The sequence below is a fragment of the Erpetoichthys calabaricus genome, chromosome 4 (genome assembly GCF_900747795.2).
Source record: "Erpetoichthys calabaricus chromosome 4, fErpCal1.3, whole genome shotgun sequence".
Taxonomy (NCBI): domain Eukaryota; kingdom Metazoa; phylum Chordata; class Cladistia; order Polypteriformes; family Polypteridae; genus Erpetoichthys; species Erpetoichthys calabaricus.
In genome coordinates, this window is record NC_041397.2 from 278,824,891 (window position 1) to 278,844,293 (window position 19,403).

At 38.3% G+C, this 19,403-nt stretch overlaps 2 protein-coding genes across 3 annotated transcripts in view; one reads left to right on the top strand and one right to left on the bottom strand.

Annotated features, from left to right (window-relative positions):
• Window positions 1–2,992, top strand: part of mospd2 (motile sperm domain containing 2) — a 111,200-nt gene extending 108,208 nt beyond the window's left edge. For both annotated transcript variants that reach the window (XM_051927225.1, XM_051927226.1), the window contains exon 15: window positions 2,189–2,992. In XM_051927225.1, the coding sequence (XP_051783185.1) occupies window positions 2,189–2,341 (153 nt within the window). In that variant the 3' untranslated portion in view covers window positions 2,342–2,992. The remainder of the gene's footprint in view (window positions 1–2,188) is intronic.
• The window catches only part of LOC114650919 (ankyrin repeat and SOCS box protein 9-like), a 336,765-nt gene that overhangs the window by 238,442 nt on the left and 78,920 nt on the right, over window positions 1–19,403 (bottom strand). The gene's annotated exons all lie outside the window — the stretch shown is intronic.

Below are 19,403 nucleotides of genomic sequence, written 5' to 3' on the forward strand. Positions count from 1 at the left end.
AATTGAAGAACCAGGTTGAGACAATACCTGCTTTGTGACATATGTTATTCTTCTGCAAGTATTCATTTGAAACAGGCAGTTGCTGTAAAGGAATTACTAATATCTAATAACATGACCTAGATACTCTGCAGCATTCAGATCATGCTGACTTGGTATAAAGAGGCCTAATTTTGGCTAAAATGAGTTTTTACTAAGATACATAGCAACCAAAAGTTGGATGAGATAAGTGACTACATATCATTAGCTACATTAGGTACTGATGTGAAAGAAAAAGTGGCAAATATAATATAGAAGCTGATGAAGAAAATAATTACATAAAAACAGTAATGATAATGGCCTGTCTATCCTTCATGCCAGCCTGGTATAATTGTATATATTCTGCTTGTCTTTATTGGTTTGGGGTATTCCTGTTGTAACATCAGTGTTGTGAGACATTGAACATGCAACTGCCGTAGTGTAACACCACTAAAGAGAAAATCTGATGCCACCGGATGGCTTATGAAGACAGAGGAAGTGCATTTTCTTTATGCCTACTATATATTGCATTTCACTATGCTGCAAGTTTACTAATGTACTGTGTTGTATTAATTACTATTTGAGGTTACTTATCAGTTTTAACAACTATGCATGAAAATTATATTATCTGGTATGAATTTTATTATTCTAAATTTCTAAAGAATTGTCATGACATGAAATTAACAAGCTCTGCCTGATTACGTCTATCATTTTAAGATACACTTCATGATTAATGAGTAGGTTGGTGAGGGGGGATTTTAGAAAACACTCGTAAATTGACAACATTAAGATGTTTTTGGCACTACAGTTTTTCAGGAAACACACTCCTGTTTTGTGATGAAAGGCAGAACAAAAGGCAATGCCAACATAGTCTTATAGATTACAAAGTCATACGAGTAAAGCTGCAATTAGAGTTAGGAAATTAATTTCTGATGCTTCCAAAATATTCAGTACAGCTGTTCACACATTTCCTATTATAGCAATTTACGCACAGAAGTGCCTTTTAAACACTTTGTTGTTCCCCTTACAAAACAAATGTAACGTTTTTATATGCACAGCTTATTTTTTTGAAGTGTGTACCAGCTTTTTTCCTGAACAGTTTATGAGCAGTGATTGCATATTTTTACTCAGTTTTCATCTTACATTGGGGAAAATAGATTCACTGTATAAATTAACATTTTGATTAACTGAACAATTGTATTTTTTATTTCTAATAAATATTTACACATATCTGTTTACTTATTTAATACTTTGTCAGCAGCAATCTAAATGTGTCTTGTAATGTCTAACTTTCCTTTTAGTCATGTAAGCCCAAAACCAATACCAAAATATTTCTTAGGTTTTGGTGAAAGTCAAATAAACATTGTTGACATGTTTTAAAGTCATAACAAAATAGAGGAACATAATTAGAGGAGAAATTCAATTAGAGATTGTTGAGTAGCTGCAAGAAAAAATCTGTAGCCACTCTGTTGTACAGCATTAAAGCCCCTAAGCATTCACTACATGCATAGTCTTGGTATTGTAATTTTGCTCTAAGTACTTAACCTTCATGTATCATTTACTCCTGTGGGCCTTTGATATATTGACTTAAAACCTGCCAGTTAACTAGGTATCCAAAGGAAATATTTGTCAAGCACTAGGCAGGCAGTTTTCCAAACTGCTGGCTGTGATGCAGTTAAGTCTCCTTTTAGCATTGTTTAATTTGCTGTTGAGATAGGCAAAACCAGGCATAAACATTCAACCCTTACCCCATTACATCCAGATGCTATAAAAATATGTTACTATTCTTTTAAAATGGGAGATGTCAAGATAGCAGATTTGCACATTATCATGCATTTTTCATTGGTTGTAGTGTTGAGAAATAACAGTTTTAACTGCTAAAATGTGAAGTGTTCCTGTGAATTCATGAATTAAGTTGCATTATAAGAAATGATCTACATTTCCTGATGTCCCAGTGTACTAGCATTTGGCTTGGGTTCCTCTATAATAAAAACGTTTAGTGTTATTGTGATATTTTTATAGTACTTTGTAAGAATAATGATAAGTCAGGACTGAAAAGAACTTAAATTGTTACTATTAAACACACCAATATAAATAAGAAAACATTTTATCTTGCATTCAGTATGCTTACACTTAATACGAAATAAATTTTTTGTTCTCTGTTGTCTTACAGATTTTCAGATTGATGGCAAGCAATAAAAAATTTGAAGCACAGATTGATCAGTGCCTTTGGTTTCAAAAGATGCTAATGGGTTTGGTTTCCCTATTAATGGCTATTACCTGCTCCACACTTTATTTGTTATATAATGAAAAACGACAGTTTTGAGACCTGTCATTCCCTGCTGAGCCTGTTTATTGCAAGTTGCCTGCTTTTGTATCCAAATCATTAACAAGTGCCACCTATTTTGTACTGGACAAGATAACTCTGTAATTTTACTGGTATTCCATATACATGATGATGTTAAAGAAAATTTTAAAAAAGTTAAAGTTAGCGGACAAGAAATAATGTAAAGCACTAATGAAAGTGTGCAGCCCATGAAAATATTTTAACTTTCTTTCTGTATTTTGCCATTAATTAGTATGCACGATGTTAATTATGCACTGAAGACACTGAATAAAAGTGTAAACATAGAATAGCAGATACTGTATATTAGTATGCATTAGTAATGTGTAAATTAGTAAACACAAATGTAAAACACCTTATGCCATTATGATAATTTAAATAATTTGTGTAATTTGTTACAGAGGGTAAAACTGTAGATTCTAATTTTTGAATGATGTACAGAGATATAATTTTTTTCATTATTGTTTATAAATTATTTTATCAATATTTATTATTCGATATACCCCTTCCCACTAATGCAGCAGTGTTGCACACAAGTTAAGTGTGTAAATGTAAAGGTTTGCATCTTCATATACTCTACTGTCCTTGTTGCTGTACTGATTTTGTGATTAAAATGTATTTATTTACATAGAAGTATGTGCTTTGTCATTCCTTATATGAGCTAATATCTTTGTAAAATATAAACTGTTGTACCGTGATAGCCATTATGGATGTGGTGAGAAGTTAAACAAAATGAAACCTTTTATTGGCTACCTAGAAAGACTAAAATATGCAAGCTTTCAAGGCACCTCAGGCATAATTTTACATAAAGTGAAAGATAAATAGAAAAATACTTGATAAGCAGACGGAAACACATACTATTAAAAAAAGGATTTTATCTTTAATACCATACTGTCAGGATGTTAATTTTCAAGTGAAAGAAGATAATATGTTTTAAGTGTTGTTTTGTCATTGTTCTGACTATTTTAGGAGCATATTGTTTCTCGCCTATGGGAATGTTAATAATTTACCATTTGTATGTGGGATATAAGCATGAACCAAATATATTTGAAAATTCTCAGCAATAATAGGTTTGTATGCCAACAGAAGTACACATGAATAATTTAAATTGTCAATTTAAAAAATTCTTTGTAAAAGAAAACTCTGAGGGCTAAAAGTAAATAATACTTATGTGGCCAGGAATGCAGTCTTTTATTTGCTAAAATCAAAAATGTAGAAACAGTTCCAAATTCTGACCACACTCATCTTCTGTTTCTTCCACCCTTATTCACCTTGTCTTTTATCTTATATGACTGCTTTGTTTTTAGTGTAGCTATTTTGTTTTAAGCTGTAGTGAAATAATTTACAACAATTTACCTTTGATTCTTTTCAGTACCCTTGAATTAATGCTTTTGTTATTTTCAGCTTTCCATCTGAAGTTGTGTGCATAGGTTCATTGGTAATATTCATTACAAGTTAGAGAGCAAAATAACTATCCATATCTATCTACACCTGTCATACACATTGGTCATTAGATTAGCTTAAAACAACTGTGGAAACAGTGAACAGACCCTTCAGCCAACATGAGACAAGGGCATTTCTCTGTGCCAACATAACCCAAAGAGTTTTAAATTACAAAATATTGTATCAAGTACGGTGGTTTTATTGACAAAAGTCTACCTGGGGGATGATGAAGAACATGCATAAATAACAACTCGTTCCTCCTGTGAGTTAACCATAAAACACAAAACACCGAGCATTTAGTGCCCATCCTGAATGTGACATCATGTGTGATTGTAGTCTGACTGGTCTGTTCACATGCAGAGAGGGAGAGAGAACATTTAGATTTGGATCCCAGGTACTAGAGACATCTGTTCCAACTCTATAGTTACTTGAGAATGAACAAGATAATTCCAAATTCAAATTTTAAACAATGAAAGACTTCCAGTTTCATAACATTTAAGTATAGCATTTATTCATGATATTCTTTTAATGAACATTTAGCCCATTGCAAAGAGACCCTTAGAGTCATGAATAAATTGTTATGCAGTTTTGAAGATTCTCTTCACTATCTGTATTGTTTTGGAGTGACATGCTCACTCAAGAGAGAATCCATAGTTGCTCTTAGGGTGTTTGTCTGCAGTAATGGTAAGTTTGGCTGGAAACCAATGAATGAAACTGTTTCGTTGAAACTTTCCTTCTAATTGGCCCAGAACTGCAACATTATGACAGCAATAGTTGATGTGTTCCTATTTCACAATTCTGACAACTTTTAAAAACTCTCTGGATTACTTTGCTATTGGCTAACTGAGCAAGTTTGATAAGACTGAATGGTTTCCACTCATTTGTGAACCATGTTATACTTGGTGGAGTAGGCTATCAGACTAATGAGCAGTTATATTAGTGACCACTGAGCAAATTTTTCCAACAATTTTCTGTTCTCTAAATTTTCTTATTGCAGTACAGAGGTGAGAATTTATGATCAAGCACAGTTTGCTCCTTTACTTGAAAATCTTAATGAACTAGAATATCATGCACTACGGAAAGCTTTTAGACTATCAGCACAAATTTGAGAATATTAAAAAGTTAAAGAAAAAAAAATTGTGACAAGAACAGGCCATTCACTACAACAAGCTCGTCCATATAATTCATGCAGTTTGTCCAAAATAACATCAAGTCATGATTTCACTGTCCTTCAAGTCCACTACACCAGGGGTGGGCAGATTCAGTCCTGGAGGGCTGCAGTATCTGCAGGTTTTTGCTCCAACCCAACTGCTTAATAAGAAGCCCTTATTGCTCAAGTAACACTTCAGCTTCACTTTAGTTGTCTCACTCGTTAAGATTTTGAACCCTTATTGCTTATTTTAGTCTTAAACAGTTGTATTCTTGGTTTTTAATTGCTCCTAATTAGCAATACCACGCAAATGACAAAAGAGGCCAGCATTTCTCCACTTAGCTTGTTACCATTTACACCTGTGTGTATTTATCACGCACTATTTGGTTTAATTAAATACTTGAAAGGAAAGTGAAGAGAAAAAAGTGAAGCACTGAGAATAACTCATCGGTTTTGGACTTCAAATCATTTGGATGATATCCTTAGAAAGGAAAATAAATCTAGGATATGAGAATGACCTGACATGGCAGAGTTAAAGCACTAGCAAGCCATGCAATTAAATAATTGACAAGGATTGGTTTTTAATTAAGCAACTGGGTTGGAACAAAAACCTGCAACCACTGCGGCCCTCCAGGACTGAATTTGCCCACCCCTGCACTACTCTACACTACTTAGTAATTTATTCCATGTGCCTTTGGTTCTTTTCTTAAAGGAAGAATTTTCTAACATTTGTGCACAATCTGCCCTCAGCAAGATTTCAGGCTAAGAATTTATTTTAAAGTAAGAACTGTACAAATTCCTTTCATAAATGTAAACATTTTAATCATGTCACCTCTCAATCTGTTTGTTTTTGTTTTTAAATAAGTGTTCCAAGTTTCTCTATGCTCAATGCTCTTTGAGTCAAGAAAGATTTATTGAACTTGGTCTGAATCTCATAAGTGTGCTTTTTGGAAATACTCTCTAGGGGTCCTTATGCATGTAGCAGTGCTACATATTACACTATAATGTTTGTCTGTGTCAATGGCATTGTTGCCTTAAAGAGTCACTTAACATACTGTATGTATAGTGACAGTTACTCACCATATAACTATAGGACATTGATGAGGTAAGGTGACCTTATCCAATGATCTTGATTCTTAAATCCAGAAGTCCTGCCTTAACAAAAAAAGTAAGAAGGAAGGGAAAAATCTAACAGGGAGGCAGCACTAGCCAAATAGTGTAACCTACTGTATCTTATGCAATCATCAGTGGTCTGCTATAGGAATCATTTGGTGCTCAGATCATCAGTGGCACTGCAAAATCTGGAAACCAATGGAAGTGCAGATCTGAGAAGGGTTGAACAATTCCAAATCAATTGTGCACGGCAGCACCCATGCTTCAGGAATGCTTAGGATTGATATCATCACTGGTTTTTGGACTTCAATCCTCAGTAATACTTTACAGTGTATTTTTGTTACTTTTTATTGGACTTGTAAAAGTGCTCAAGATATGTGTTCTGTGTATGTGTTTTTAAGACATAAATGTTTCTCGCTAGTGTTGATCAGCAAAATTTTCTAAATCATATTTTGCTACAAGTTTGATGGGTTTTCTGGTCACATTGTTCTCTAAATTATTCCTTGAAAATTCACAGCACCTCCATTTTAGGAAGCTTTTTTTTTTTTGTCTGGCATCCTGTACTACTTTGTGAGGACAGCGTGACATCTTACTGCTGTAGTAGCCAATGTTGGATGGCGATGTCACTATGTGATTTGAATTGCACATGCGCAGAATTTTCACACATCCATCCTGTAGGCATACTTCAGTTCACCCTTTATGGTGCTGCTTGATCTACTTCACGCATGCATTTATGTCACTACCCAATTGGTAGTCCACTTGGATTTGTACCCAACATGCATTTAAAAAAAAAAATAAAAAACAGTATTTTTAGTTGTGGGGTAGCTTAACTGAACCAGATGAGAATTATTAAATACTTTGTTCTGCATAGATTGATTGTGCATTGAGTTTTCACTGCTGGTTGAATCATGTAACACAGATCAGGTAGTGTCGGGGGGCTGCCACCCAAGCATATAATGTTGGTCTCTTGCATGACAGGCTCAGTGAGTGCTAGTTAGTCATTATGATGGACACCAAGGAGACACGGAGTCATAAAGGCCCCCAAGTATTACTCTGTCTAGGGGAGGCACAGTGTTTAGCAATTCTGCCTTACAGCTTGGCTACAATAATTGGTCCAGCATTGTTGGCAGATTCTCCCCTAGCTCTCAGCAACACATACCTCCATTGACATAATGCATTTTGCAGAGTTCATCAGAATTCCAAACGTTTTCACCCAACTCAAGGCAAAGCAAATTCAGTGGGGTTTGTTTATCATACTTTCTGTAGACACCATGGTCAGTATTGTTGTAAAATACAAATTTTTCATTTATGTTCTTCATATTGGGGTAAGGGTGTTTTTTATCGGGGCTATATTAGAGTGCGATTAGATTTGATGTCAGTCTGCCTTTAATGTCTGGGCTTAAAAACGGTGTCGTGAGAAACCTCACCTGAAGTTTGCTACATGCAGGTGATCCATGTAAGAGAGCAGAAAGCGGCATTTAAAGATAACCTATGAGTAGAAGTTTAGAGAACAACTGTAGGCCTATTTGTGAAAGTGCTGCCTTTTTTTCTCAATGTCAATGGAAATTGAATTTATTATGTAATCTGCTCCTGCTCAAGTTCTGTGTGAGAGCTCTTCACTCGATAGTGTACGTTTACTGTACTCAGATGGAATGACAGGTTGAAGCTGTGCTCCCTCGGATGGCTGATTAAATCACAGTATCCATCCAAACAAAAAAATCATTACTTTCATTCTGGAGTGTAAGTCTTATTTCTGGTTTATTTGGGGGCAAACAGCAAATTTAAATGGGCTTGTCAGGACTGCTGCTGAACAGCACCTCTAGAGACGAGAGAGGCTGAAAAGAGAATAACTGACCTTTTTATAAGTAAGTTTCCAGAATTTTATCTTGGGTGACATGCTGCTTACTAATATACTGTAATTTTGATTTGGTTTGTTGTTTACGACCGTTGTGTGCCACAGCAGGAAAGATATGTAAAGCAGCCATTATTAATAATAGCACAGACTGCATAGATTTTTGCAATTAATATCGTAGCCTCTTCCTCACCACAGCAAGCAGAATTAATAAAAATCAAATATTTATATTAAAATCTTGTCAAGCACAGACTCCTAGAATAACTGTGTTAAAATGACAAGGGTTTACAGCATATTGATCAAAAGAGAGAAAAGATGAAAATGATAAGAGGCAAAGTTCTGAAAATTTAGGCGGTGAATGCTGAGAGGCTTTAGAGATCCATGAGAGGTGGTGGTGAATGCAGATAAGTGATAGAATGTTCTCCAAACTCCTTAATCCAGATTAGATTGGGAGCAGTCAGAGCCTCTCAGTAGATTTGGGACGGGAATCAACCCTGGACAGGGCACCAGGCCATCCCTGCACCCAACCCACGTGGGCTCAATTTGGATTGAGATATGCATGGGAAATGGTAGTACCCCAAAGAAAAAAAACCTAAAAGACCCAAAGACGCTGGGAGAATCTGAGAACATACCTCTGTATGGATTTGTGTGAATTATTACGCTGCAAATTGAATCCTCCAGTGACAATCTTTTTTTTTTTTTTTTTCTCCAGTTTTCAGATTAGAAATTTCTATTCCTGAGGTGATAATGGCTAGTATGGATGAAGATTCTGCCACAATCTCCAGATCAATTCAGTAGCAACAAAGCCAGTTTTTTGTTTTCTTACCATGACCTATGACACTGAGAAGTAACTTTAGCAAGCCAGTTAACATTAAAAAAAATGTGTTCACACGAGTGACTTAAGTACGTTGTGAAATCACTTTAGTTGCTTTGTCCAGATATGACATACCGGTCGACTCCTCTTGATGTCTATTTATGCAAGGCGTCTTGCTTTTTGGGATTTCCCCCCATATTTTTAGCCTTCTAGACTCCTAAAATCCTAATTTTTAGGCCAATTTTGGGCCATATTTTGTGTTGTGCATTATACTCTTATGATAAAGAGTGAACTAATAGGTGTCTTCAGCAAAAATGATCAGAAGGACTTGAAGTTGTTTCTGATGGTTAAGCATATGCTCAATTATTAAGAACAGAGCCTAATCCATACTGTATATCACATTAGTTAAATGAAAGCTTTGGAACCGAGGACAGTCTTAAGGGTATAGAATACTGTCACAGTCTGTTATAGTTAAATCTACCTGAATGGATGGGCCGAGGGCATCTTCTCTAAAGGTGCACATGGAACCATCAAAGATCCCTACTGAAACAGGACCGAGGTGGGAAAGACGTGCAGCAGGTTAGGGTGATAAAGGATAAAGATGGAAACGTACTCGCAGGTGAGGAGGGTGTGTTGAGCAGATGGAAAGAGTACTTTGAGAGGCTGATGAATGAAGAGAACGACAGAGAGAAGAGGTTGGATGATGTGGAGATAGTGAATCAAGACGTGCAACGGATTAGCAAGAAGGAAGTAAGGACAGCTATGAAGAGGATGAAGAATGGAAAGGTCGTTGGTCCAGTTGACATATCTACGGAAGCATGGAGGTGTTTAGGAGAAATGGCAGTGGAGTTTTTAACCAGATTGTTTAATGGAATCTTGGAAAGTGAGAGGATACCTGAGGAGTGGAGAAGAAGTGTACTGGTGCCGATATTTAAGAATAAGGGGGATGAACAGGACTGTAGTAACTACAGGGGAATAAAATTGATGAGCCACAGCATGAAGTTATGGGAAAGAGTAGTGGAAGCTAGGTTAAGAAGTGAGGTGATGATTAGTGAGCAGCAGTATGGTTTCATGCCAAGAAAGAGCACCACAGATGCGATGTTTACTCTGAGGATGTTGATGGAGAAGTTTAGAGAAGGCCAGAAGGAGTTGCATTGCATCTTTGTGGACCTGGAGAAAGCATATGGCAGGGTGCCTCAAGAGGAGCTGTGGTTTTGTATGAGGAAGTCGGGAGTGGCAGAGAAGTATGTAATAGTTGTACAGGATATGTACGAGGGTAGTGTGACAGTGGTGAGGTCTGCAGTAGAAGTGACAGATGTATTCAAGGTGGACATGGAATTACATCAGGATTCGGCTCTGAGCCCTTTCTTATTTGCAATGGTGATGGACAGGTTGAGAGACGAGATTAGACAAGAGTCTCAGTGGACTATGATGTTTGTTGACGACATTGTGATCTGTAGCGATAGTAGAGAGCAAGTTAAGGAGACCCTGGAGAGGTGGAGATATGCTCTAGAGAGGAGAGGAATGAAGGTCAGTAGGAACAAGACAGAATACATGTGCGTAAATAAGAGGAAGGTCAGTGGAATGGTGAGGATGCAGGGAGTAGAGTTGGCGAAGGTGGATGAGTTTAAATACTTGGGATCAATAGTACAGAGTAATGGGGATTGTGGAAGAGAAGTGAAAAAGAGAGTGCAGGCAGGATGGAATGGGTAGAGAAGAGTGTCAGGAGTGATTTGTGACAGATGGGTATCAGCAATAGTGAAAGGGAAGGTCTACAGGACGGTAGTGAGACCAGCTATGTTATATGGGTTGGAGACGGTGGCACTGACCAGAAAGCAGAAGACAGAGCTCGAGGTGGCAGAGTTAAAGATGCTAAGATTTTCACTGGGTGTGACGAGGATGGATGGGATTAGAAATGAGGACATTAGAGAGTCAGCTCAAGTTGGACGGTTGGGAGACAAAGTCAGAGAGGCGAGATTGCATTGGTTTGGACACATGCAGAGGAGAGATGCTGGGTATATTGGGAGGATGATGCTGAGGATAGAGGTACCAGGGAAGCTAAGGCCTAAGAGAAGGTTTATGGATGTGGAGAGAGAAGACATGCAAGTGATGGGTGTAACAGAGCAAGATGGAGAGGACAGAAAGATACGGAAGAAGATGAACCGCTGTGGCAAATCCTAATGGGAGCAGCCGAAACAACAAGAAGAAGAAGTTGCACTATTTTACAGGCGTCTTAAAGCTTGGCATTTTTGGCAGCCATGTATTTAGCCTTCCTAAATGAGTCTGTGCTACTTTGTGCTTTATTTCATTTTGCATTTTGAGCCTCAGATGCTTGCCAACACGTCTGAGACCCCTGAATTTGCCTAAAGATTATATTATTAATTCTGTTTTGGTCCTCACCTGTTTTCAGACTCTTCTTTTGCCTAACTCTTTATTTCCTGATGCATTTTTTAGCTGTCCCTTGCAGGACAAGACTGCACCTTTTTAAGCTGACACACTAATGGCCATGTGCAGTTCATCCCTTTATGGCCACTGTCTACCCTACTTTGAGGTTGATTTTCTTTTAATTTGCTTCAACAGTATGTTTTGTCCTTTTTGGTGTTTATGCTGCTTAATAAGAATAAATTAATTGAATTTTATGAGTATTCAGTTTTTTAATAAAATAGAATATAAGAAAGCTTTGAGAAGTTGGTGACCTGTTCTACTCAGGATGTCATTATTTTCCAGTAAGTACACTCCATTGAAAAATTACACGTAATTTGGTAAATTGAAGGTGGCAGCTCTGAGAGCGTGATAACAAAAAATTAGCTGTGTCTGCATCACCTTTAAATGAAGTGGAAAGTTATAGGGGGGAAAAAGACCAGGAGGTGTTGCAGTCCATCTGGAAATGTGTGGCCTGGACAGAAGGGAAGCCGACTTCATTTCATTTCAACACCTGTTCCCTGCTGGATCCATCAGCTTATTACAAAGATTAGTTTCAATTCTTTTGGTGCTAAAGTGTTGTACTTCAATGCAAATGCCGGTGGAGGATGTCACAGCAAAGACATTTATTTTGAAACAAGAATATTTTTTCAAAGCCAGAAGTCAATGGCTTCATGTTTCCGCTTTCTTTTGTGTTCTAAGGGCATACACTAAGACATCATTATGGCACTTGACATTACCTGACACCAAGCACATCTTGAATTGGTGATCACACTGGCTGAGAAGGGTCTGGCTGCAGACCTCCACTGACTGCTGCCTTCTCTGCCCTCAATATATCAAATTATGGCTGACACTTTAGTTTAGATACTGCAAAAATGCATCTATTACTCATTTACTATTATGTACTGTAACAAGACCTTAACAAACACTTCTTTGCGTCTTCCTTACACGTTGTGAACGATCAGCCCCCTACACACACAGGCACAGAGACACAAGTGCAAAATATATCCTTTTAATTTCTTCTTTTCCGCACACAGTTTTTTTTTCTTCTTCTCTTTCTCTCTCTTTTATTTACCGCCTGCACTCCTCCACGCAAGCTCTGTCCACCACCTCCCGACTCCGGCTCCCCAAATGGATAGAGGCAGCTCCTTTTATAATGCACCCGGATGTGCTCCCTGATGCTGTTCCACCAGAAATTCCTGCTTTGGCGATAGTGTTGCAGTGCTGAAGTCTAAGTGCCCCCTGACAGTGGCCATGATCCCCAACAGGATTGCGCTTCCAAGCTCCAGTCCTCTGGCCCCGATACAAACTGCCCTCTGCCTCTCTCCCGGTCCTTCCACTCTTCAGGCGTCCCGGTGGGGCAAGGTCCCCGGTCGTCTGCCACAACAAATAAAGCATCAGTAAAGTGTTTGTTCATCTGTGAAATGTGACCTGAGGTGTCTTAACTGAGACACATTTCTCTTGATGTTACATATTTAGCATAAGACCTTCGTATTAATAAGTCATTTTACCATCATGTCAATATGCCACACTGCACTGAATAACTGATGCTTTGTAAGAGTTATGAAAATCAAAACAAGCCTTTGTTAAGCTCTTGTTACATTAGGTTAAATATTACCTACGTACATTTTTACTATTTGCTATTACTATTTTTGCAGTACCTAAACTAAGTTGTTAGCAAGTGATGTCGGAGAAGTCACCTTTGAGCACAGCCTCTGATCTGAACATGGGGCTTGTAAATTTCTTAATTTTCTCCCAAGAATGCATTAAAGTCTGAGTGTGTATTTTCAGTCTTTTTTATTTGTGTTTTACTTTTTAAATTCTTATTAATTTGGTGTCAAGTTGTCAGCTTTGTAATTAATATTTGTAACTATTTTGTGGATTGTTATTAAGGGCATCGAAATGCTGTTGTTTTTAGTAATGACCCCAGTGCTTGTCACCAGATCTGTGACATCACTGCAGAAGAGGGTGGCACACAGGGACTAACATCTAGTCTTTGGATTCCCTTAAAATGATGAGAGCATTACTGATGTCAGTTATTGGAAGGGGAAATGATGCAGACCACAATATTTTGTCACTTTTAAACTGAGTTTGAATCACAATGACTTTTACTGAATCAGTGTATAATTCAGGCGTCATCTTTGGCAATAGCATGCTGTTTAAAACACTCATTACAAAACAATCCAAGACATGTTTTTTCCGTTTTAAAAATGTTGGAAAATGAAGACGTTTTCTAACTATGGAGGATACTAAAAAATTAATTTGTGCATTTATTTCTATTAGGATTTAGTACTGTAATGCATTTTATTAAGTCAAACAATGTGACTAATAGTGAAGGGCTAAAGTACCATAATAAATAAATAATCCATAAAAAGAAGGGATTCTAGCGGTTAAAATCCAAATAAATACTCCATTAAAATGAGGATAAAAACACAGACAGGAATCTGTCCTTCACTATTCTGACTCCTGGCGCCTTCCTTTTTAAACTGATGTGTTACCCTGATCAGGCCCGCAGCACAGAGAGACGTCTATCCAACGGGTGCAGACAGCCCGTTTTTTTCCAGCCAAATCCCACGGCATCCCATGCTTGCACCACTGCTGATACCTGGCTCTTCACAAAAAGAGTGTGCTGTCCTCCCACTGCTGCCATTAGCTGGCTCCTCCCGGCGAGAGCACACCATCAACACAATGGTCGCTTCTGCTACATAGTCGCTCAATAGAAGCGATACCACAGCTGCTCCTCAGCGCCAGCCACACGCTGCTTTCACGCTCGCTTTCCCATCCACCTGCTTCTTCCTGTCTTGCACCTGCTCTCTCTCACTCCTGCCTTTCTCTCCCTTTCCTTTTCTTCTTCTTTCTGATCCTTGCGCCAGCTCCTCCTTATATACTGTTCCTCCAGCACGAAGCTGATGAAGCAACTGAGACAGACTGCACCCTCACATGCAGTGCATCTCACCAGCCTCTTGCAGTCTTGCGAGCTTACACACCCCCTGAGGTCGAGCTGACCATTCAATTATATGTTTATTTTAAAAATGGACCACTAAAATTTTAAGCTGCTGACCCACTATATCTCATCTAGCCAAATTTAGATTTCAAGGATTGGTAAAACACCAATGGAAAATCAAACATTAAGTTACAGGTCCCCAAAGCTGTGGAATGATCTGCCTGCTTGTGCAAAGCCAATGTCACATTGCACTGACTTGACGACCACAGTTGCCAATCTTGACATCAGACCACCATGTTTATTTAAATGAGTGAAACTTGTTGGGCATGTCTGCCATAATGACTGTGTGCTGACCTTCCTGTATGAAGGGTTAACCGGTATGGTAAGTTCAGCCGCAATCTCTATCCTTCTTTTTTCCATTCTTTTGTGGCATCAGACAGAGGAGCCGTTTTTTTCCTGTTTGTGAAGTCCAAAGAACTCCATGTTTCGTATTCCTCGTCACTGCATTAAATGCATTGTACTTCCCCATTCATTAGTTGTCAGCTGCCATACATAATGCCCACCCCTGGTTGATTAGCATCTAAAAATCATCTCTCCTCTCTTCCAACTGCTTCTGCAAGCACAGGAACTGTGTCTCGGTAGCTTTGTGATATGTGTTTCCATTGCTGAGCAGCTGCCCACAAACCTAAGATCGTTATGTGCGATGTCAAGTGTCAACTGGAGTGCTGTAAAGCACAGTGCTATTGGACTATGGAGCAATGGAAACATGTTCTCTGGAGTGATGAACCACACTAAACTGGATGAATCTGAGTTTGATGGATGCCAGTAGAATGCTACATTCTAGACTGCATAATACCTACTGTAAAGTTTGGTGGAGCAAGGAGAATAGTCTGGAGCTGTTTTGCAGGGTCTGGGCTAGGCTTCTTGTTTCCAGTGAAGGGCCCTGTTAATGCGACAGTGGACATTTTAGACAATTGTCCACCTCCAACTTTGGAGCAATGGCTTAGGGATGGTTCTTTTTATGTACCTGCATAACTGTGTCTCTGGGTACAAAGCCAGGTCCATAAAGACATGGAGGAGCTTTAGTGGCTTGCACAGAGCCTGATCTCAACCCGACTGAACATATTTGGGATGAGCTGGAGTGCCAATTGTGGTCTTCTCATCCAGCATCAGAGCCTATCCTCACAAATGCTGTTATGGTTGAATGGGCACAAATTCCCACAGACACACTCCAGAGTCTTGTGGAAAGTCTTCCCAGAAGAGTGGAGGCTGTTATAGCCACAAAGTAGGGGCCAACTCCATATTAGTGCCCAGGATTTTGAAATGGGATGTCCAACAAACTTATAAAGGAGTAATGTTCAGTTGTCCAAGAACTTTGGGCCGTATAATGTAGGATATTTTGATTTAAATATTGACTCGCAACCAAAAGCACCAGTGAAAATTAAGTGTAGGAATCATTGCTCCAGATAAAAGGTGATGAACAAAATTCCAAGTCAAGCAGATGAACCACAATATTGACAAATTGTAAAAAGTAGTTTGATATTGGGACTCTGTATCAATTAGATAACCAAATGAGCCTAAAGAACTGAATGATTTCCTCGTCTTTGTAAGACAGCTTAGGTTTTTAAGTATGATCTCACATGTGCCCCTGAAAACCCTAAGTTAAACGTTTGATGGTCTGATATATTAACAGAATTCTAGATGGACTGGTACTTTAGGGTTTGCTCGTTTCTTTGACTTTGTGTTTGCTGGTGTCTCTCATTCTATGCACACAGTGCCATCTTTCCTCCCAGTTTCTAGCCTGTTATCCAGGCCTTAAGACTACCTGTTTTCCTAACACTTTCTCACACTTGGCCTTCCAGTAATCACAAGAAAGTAACATTCAACCTTTTATCAAGTTACAATTAAAGTAACCTTCGTCAATCCTGAAGCTTATTTGTCCTTGAGGTGTTATATATAAGCCAGATTTTCCCCTTACACCTGCATTCCTTTTTTTATGTCCATTTGCTTTACTTTTGATTCTTTGATTAACATTGTGTAAGATTGTTATTTTTATTTTTTGCCTAATAATATAGTTTTTGTCTATGTGCTTAGATTTGTTCTGCCGTGTGCCTTGTGTTTGGTGGGTGGTTCCCCAAGAGGCAGGGCTACCTGTCAATCTCTGTTGAGATACTGCTCCTAGCCCTCTAAAGGCTCATGGGAATTGTAGTCCCCTACAGTACATTGTAAGCACTTGGTAAGCTTGGTGAGTTTTCCTTTATGGCTATTGACATTTCTTTTGTATTCACTTGTTTTTTGACTATTTTGCTTTTGTTTTTACGATTCTTATTTCTGCACAGCATTTTGGACTTCTTTCCTTTAACCTCATTTTTTTCTTCTGAGCTTTTGTTATATATATTTTTAAGATATAAATTTTTATAGAGATTCTTTGTTGGTTATTTCATCCACAGGCCAGAGGTTTACAGTCATCCTCCCTCTGTCAAGTCTCAGTATGAAGTCCGCTAATGAAAAACCACAAAACAGAATTCAAAAATTCAAACATCAGTGAACCACTTAAGTACCTGCTCCCCAGACTCGAATACTGTACATAAACAACTCAAGAGATCAACACAGAATACATGGAAATGAAATAATAAGTAAATAGAACATTAACAGAACATTGTTTATAGCTAATGAAAAACACATTAAATAATACACCAGAAATAGCAAAAAGAAATGCAAATAAACATAAGCAGGAAGCACACTGTAGCTGAGCCATTACAGTCTTGTTCCTTTGACATTTGGGGTTGGGTGTGCAAAATACAATTCAAAACATGGAGGAGCAAATCCTTCTGGTGAGCCGCACTTTAGATAGTTAGCTCACTACAGCTGGAAGTGGATGATGTTTAACACTCTCATTCCAGCACTTCACATGTTCATGTGTCACCTTAAGTAAGCTCACGCCCTGTTGTTAGGATTGCGTGCTCACATCCACCCATCCTGTATGCATTAACTTTGTGTCGGTTAACAAAAACATCTAAAACGCTCTGCCCAAGTCCCATTGTCTAACAGCAATACAAGGAAATGGCAGACCAGCAATGTTTGAAAGGCTGAAGGAAGAGGAATTAGCAACAACATACCATTTAAAAAGCAGAACAAATGGTTGAAAAGCATGCCTTTTATATCCCGTCTTGATTTTTTTCCTGCACCTACTGGATCAAGTGGCTGTAAGAAAATGTATTTTAAAGTTAGTTACACTTTAATATTCTTTTTTCAGTGAACTCTTGACTCAAAGTTATCAGAAAACCAAGAGAACATCGCTGTCTGTTCACAGGAGTAGTGAAAACACTTAGTGCCCTCCTATGTCTGCAGCAGCCCATTTCAAAATAAAGCAAAGCTGTGGACGTTTGCCAGAGTATTTGCTTATATTGTATTTTAGGAAGTAAAGTCACAAGTGCATTTTTTTAAACATGACCTTTGTGCAACCTGTCTAATGTTATCAATGGTTATGTCCCAAACCATCCGAAGGTGTGACTGAATGCCTACGTTCGTCTAGTAACATGGCCAGTCATTGAGGTGTGCTGTTGTTGTATGTTTTCAGTCGGGGATATTCCACTGTTTGGTAGAGGATACCACTAAATGGTACACCACAAACATCAGTTCTGAGTCAATATGGCGCTTTGCATCTGTCAGCTACCTCAGAGCTCAGACCTTCATCTGAAAATGAACATGTGTGTCATGAATGTGGAGAAGAGACAGAAGCCTGAGGCACTTGAGCTGAGGAAGTTTTCATTTATCTCAGCTGACAAAGATGGCTACTTCCTACATGGTGTACGGTGTGTGGTCCAGACTCCAGTGGGGATGACCTGTGAAGTATTTACACATAGCTGTTAATTTCTCATTTACTTGTACTCTTTCTTAATAAAAAAAAACATGTAGTTTGGAGTCATGGTCGTCCTTGATTACTTTCCATCAGTCGATCATCCATGATTCTCCGAGGGGGAGCACTCTGCACTTATGATCACCGGGTATTCAACAAAGTCTTTTATTATTTATATATTAGGTCTATTAATAGTAGTTTAGGTCTTGAAGACACTAAAAAGACTAAGATTGGATTGCAACAATAAAGAAACCCTGCACCAGGAGCTTTTTAGTTTGAATCCAAATAAACCTGGATAATCGGGAAAGTGCACAATGCTGACATTTCTTTACCAGCCCAATGATGATGTTGCATGTCACACACTCCTGCCTGTCCGGTCTAACAAAGGCAAGCAATCATTAACGGAATGGATTGAAAATGTCATCCCAAAAAAACATGATATTAAAAATAAGGATGTTAAAAATGTATTCTATTGAAAAACAAATGTGACCACATGGATCTCTTGACATCTTAAACATCTGTAAGAAGGTCTGAGTTAGTTTTTGAGGTATAAAAAATTGTACAAAACAAAATAAAGAATTTGTAAGATGTGGTTTGGGTGCCGTTTTATTGTTGCACTTGCAGATGTGCCTCACATGTTAAAGGATCAACATTTAATATCCCTATTACTCATTAATGTGCTAAGTGAAGAGAAAGGCAGATTGTAATGAAAAGGACCGGAAGACACAAAAAAAAATGGCAAATTTATGCATTCACAAATAATTCTATAACACAATAAATTGTGCAGAAACTGAAGGGGGATAAATACATTTTGACTCCACTGGACGAAGAACCAGCAAAGTGACGACTCCCATGAAAAACAATACAATATGGTACTGGAAACAATTTTCAGCCCTTACAAAATAAACATCAGAAATGGTTTCAGCAATCTAAGAAAACAATTATTACACGTGTAACATCATAGGTAAAGGCTTGAAAAATATAGAAAAATATTAAAAAACAACCATAGGTGGAATAAGAAGGGCCATGAATAAACCTCAGACCTTTGCATTGTCATGCATGCATGGCAGAGGGTCGCCTTTCAGGCTCACCTAAGGCATCTAGTTACATCCTGGGACCAGAGGGGGCGCTGTCACTAACAGTCTTGTCTCCTTTTTCCCCCTCACATTGCAGAGAAGCCGCCCCTTGTGGGCAATGGTGTGAGAGAAGCTCCGCCCCTTCCAGTCTGGCTTACAATAAAGGGAGATGTCTTTGGAAGAGCCCAGCTGTCAGGAACGACTCCAGACCTGTAGTACCCAGAGAACGTTACTAGAGGGCGTGTCAAGAGACCATTGCCTGTATTGTACGATAGCTCCATTGTGTGCCTGTTAAATTCATTGTTTTGCTGTTGTTTGAAACTAAACAGGGTTTGCCTGGTTGGCATCCTAAAATCTGCTTTATCACTCACG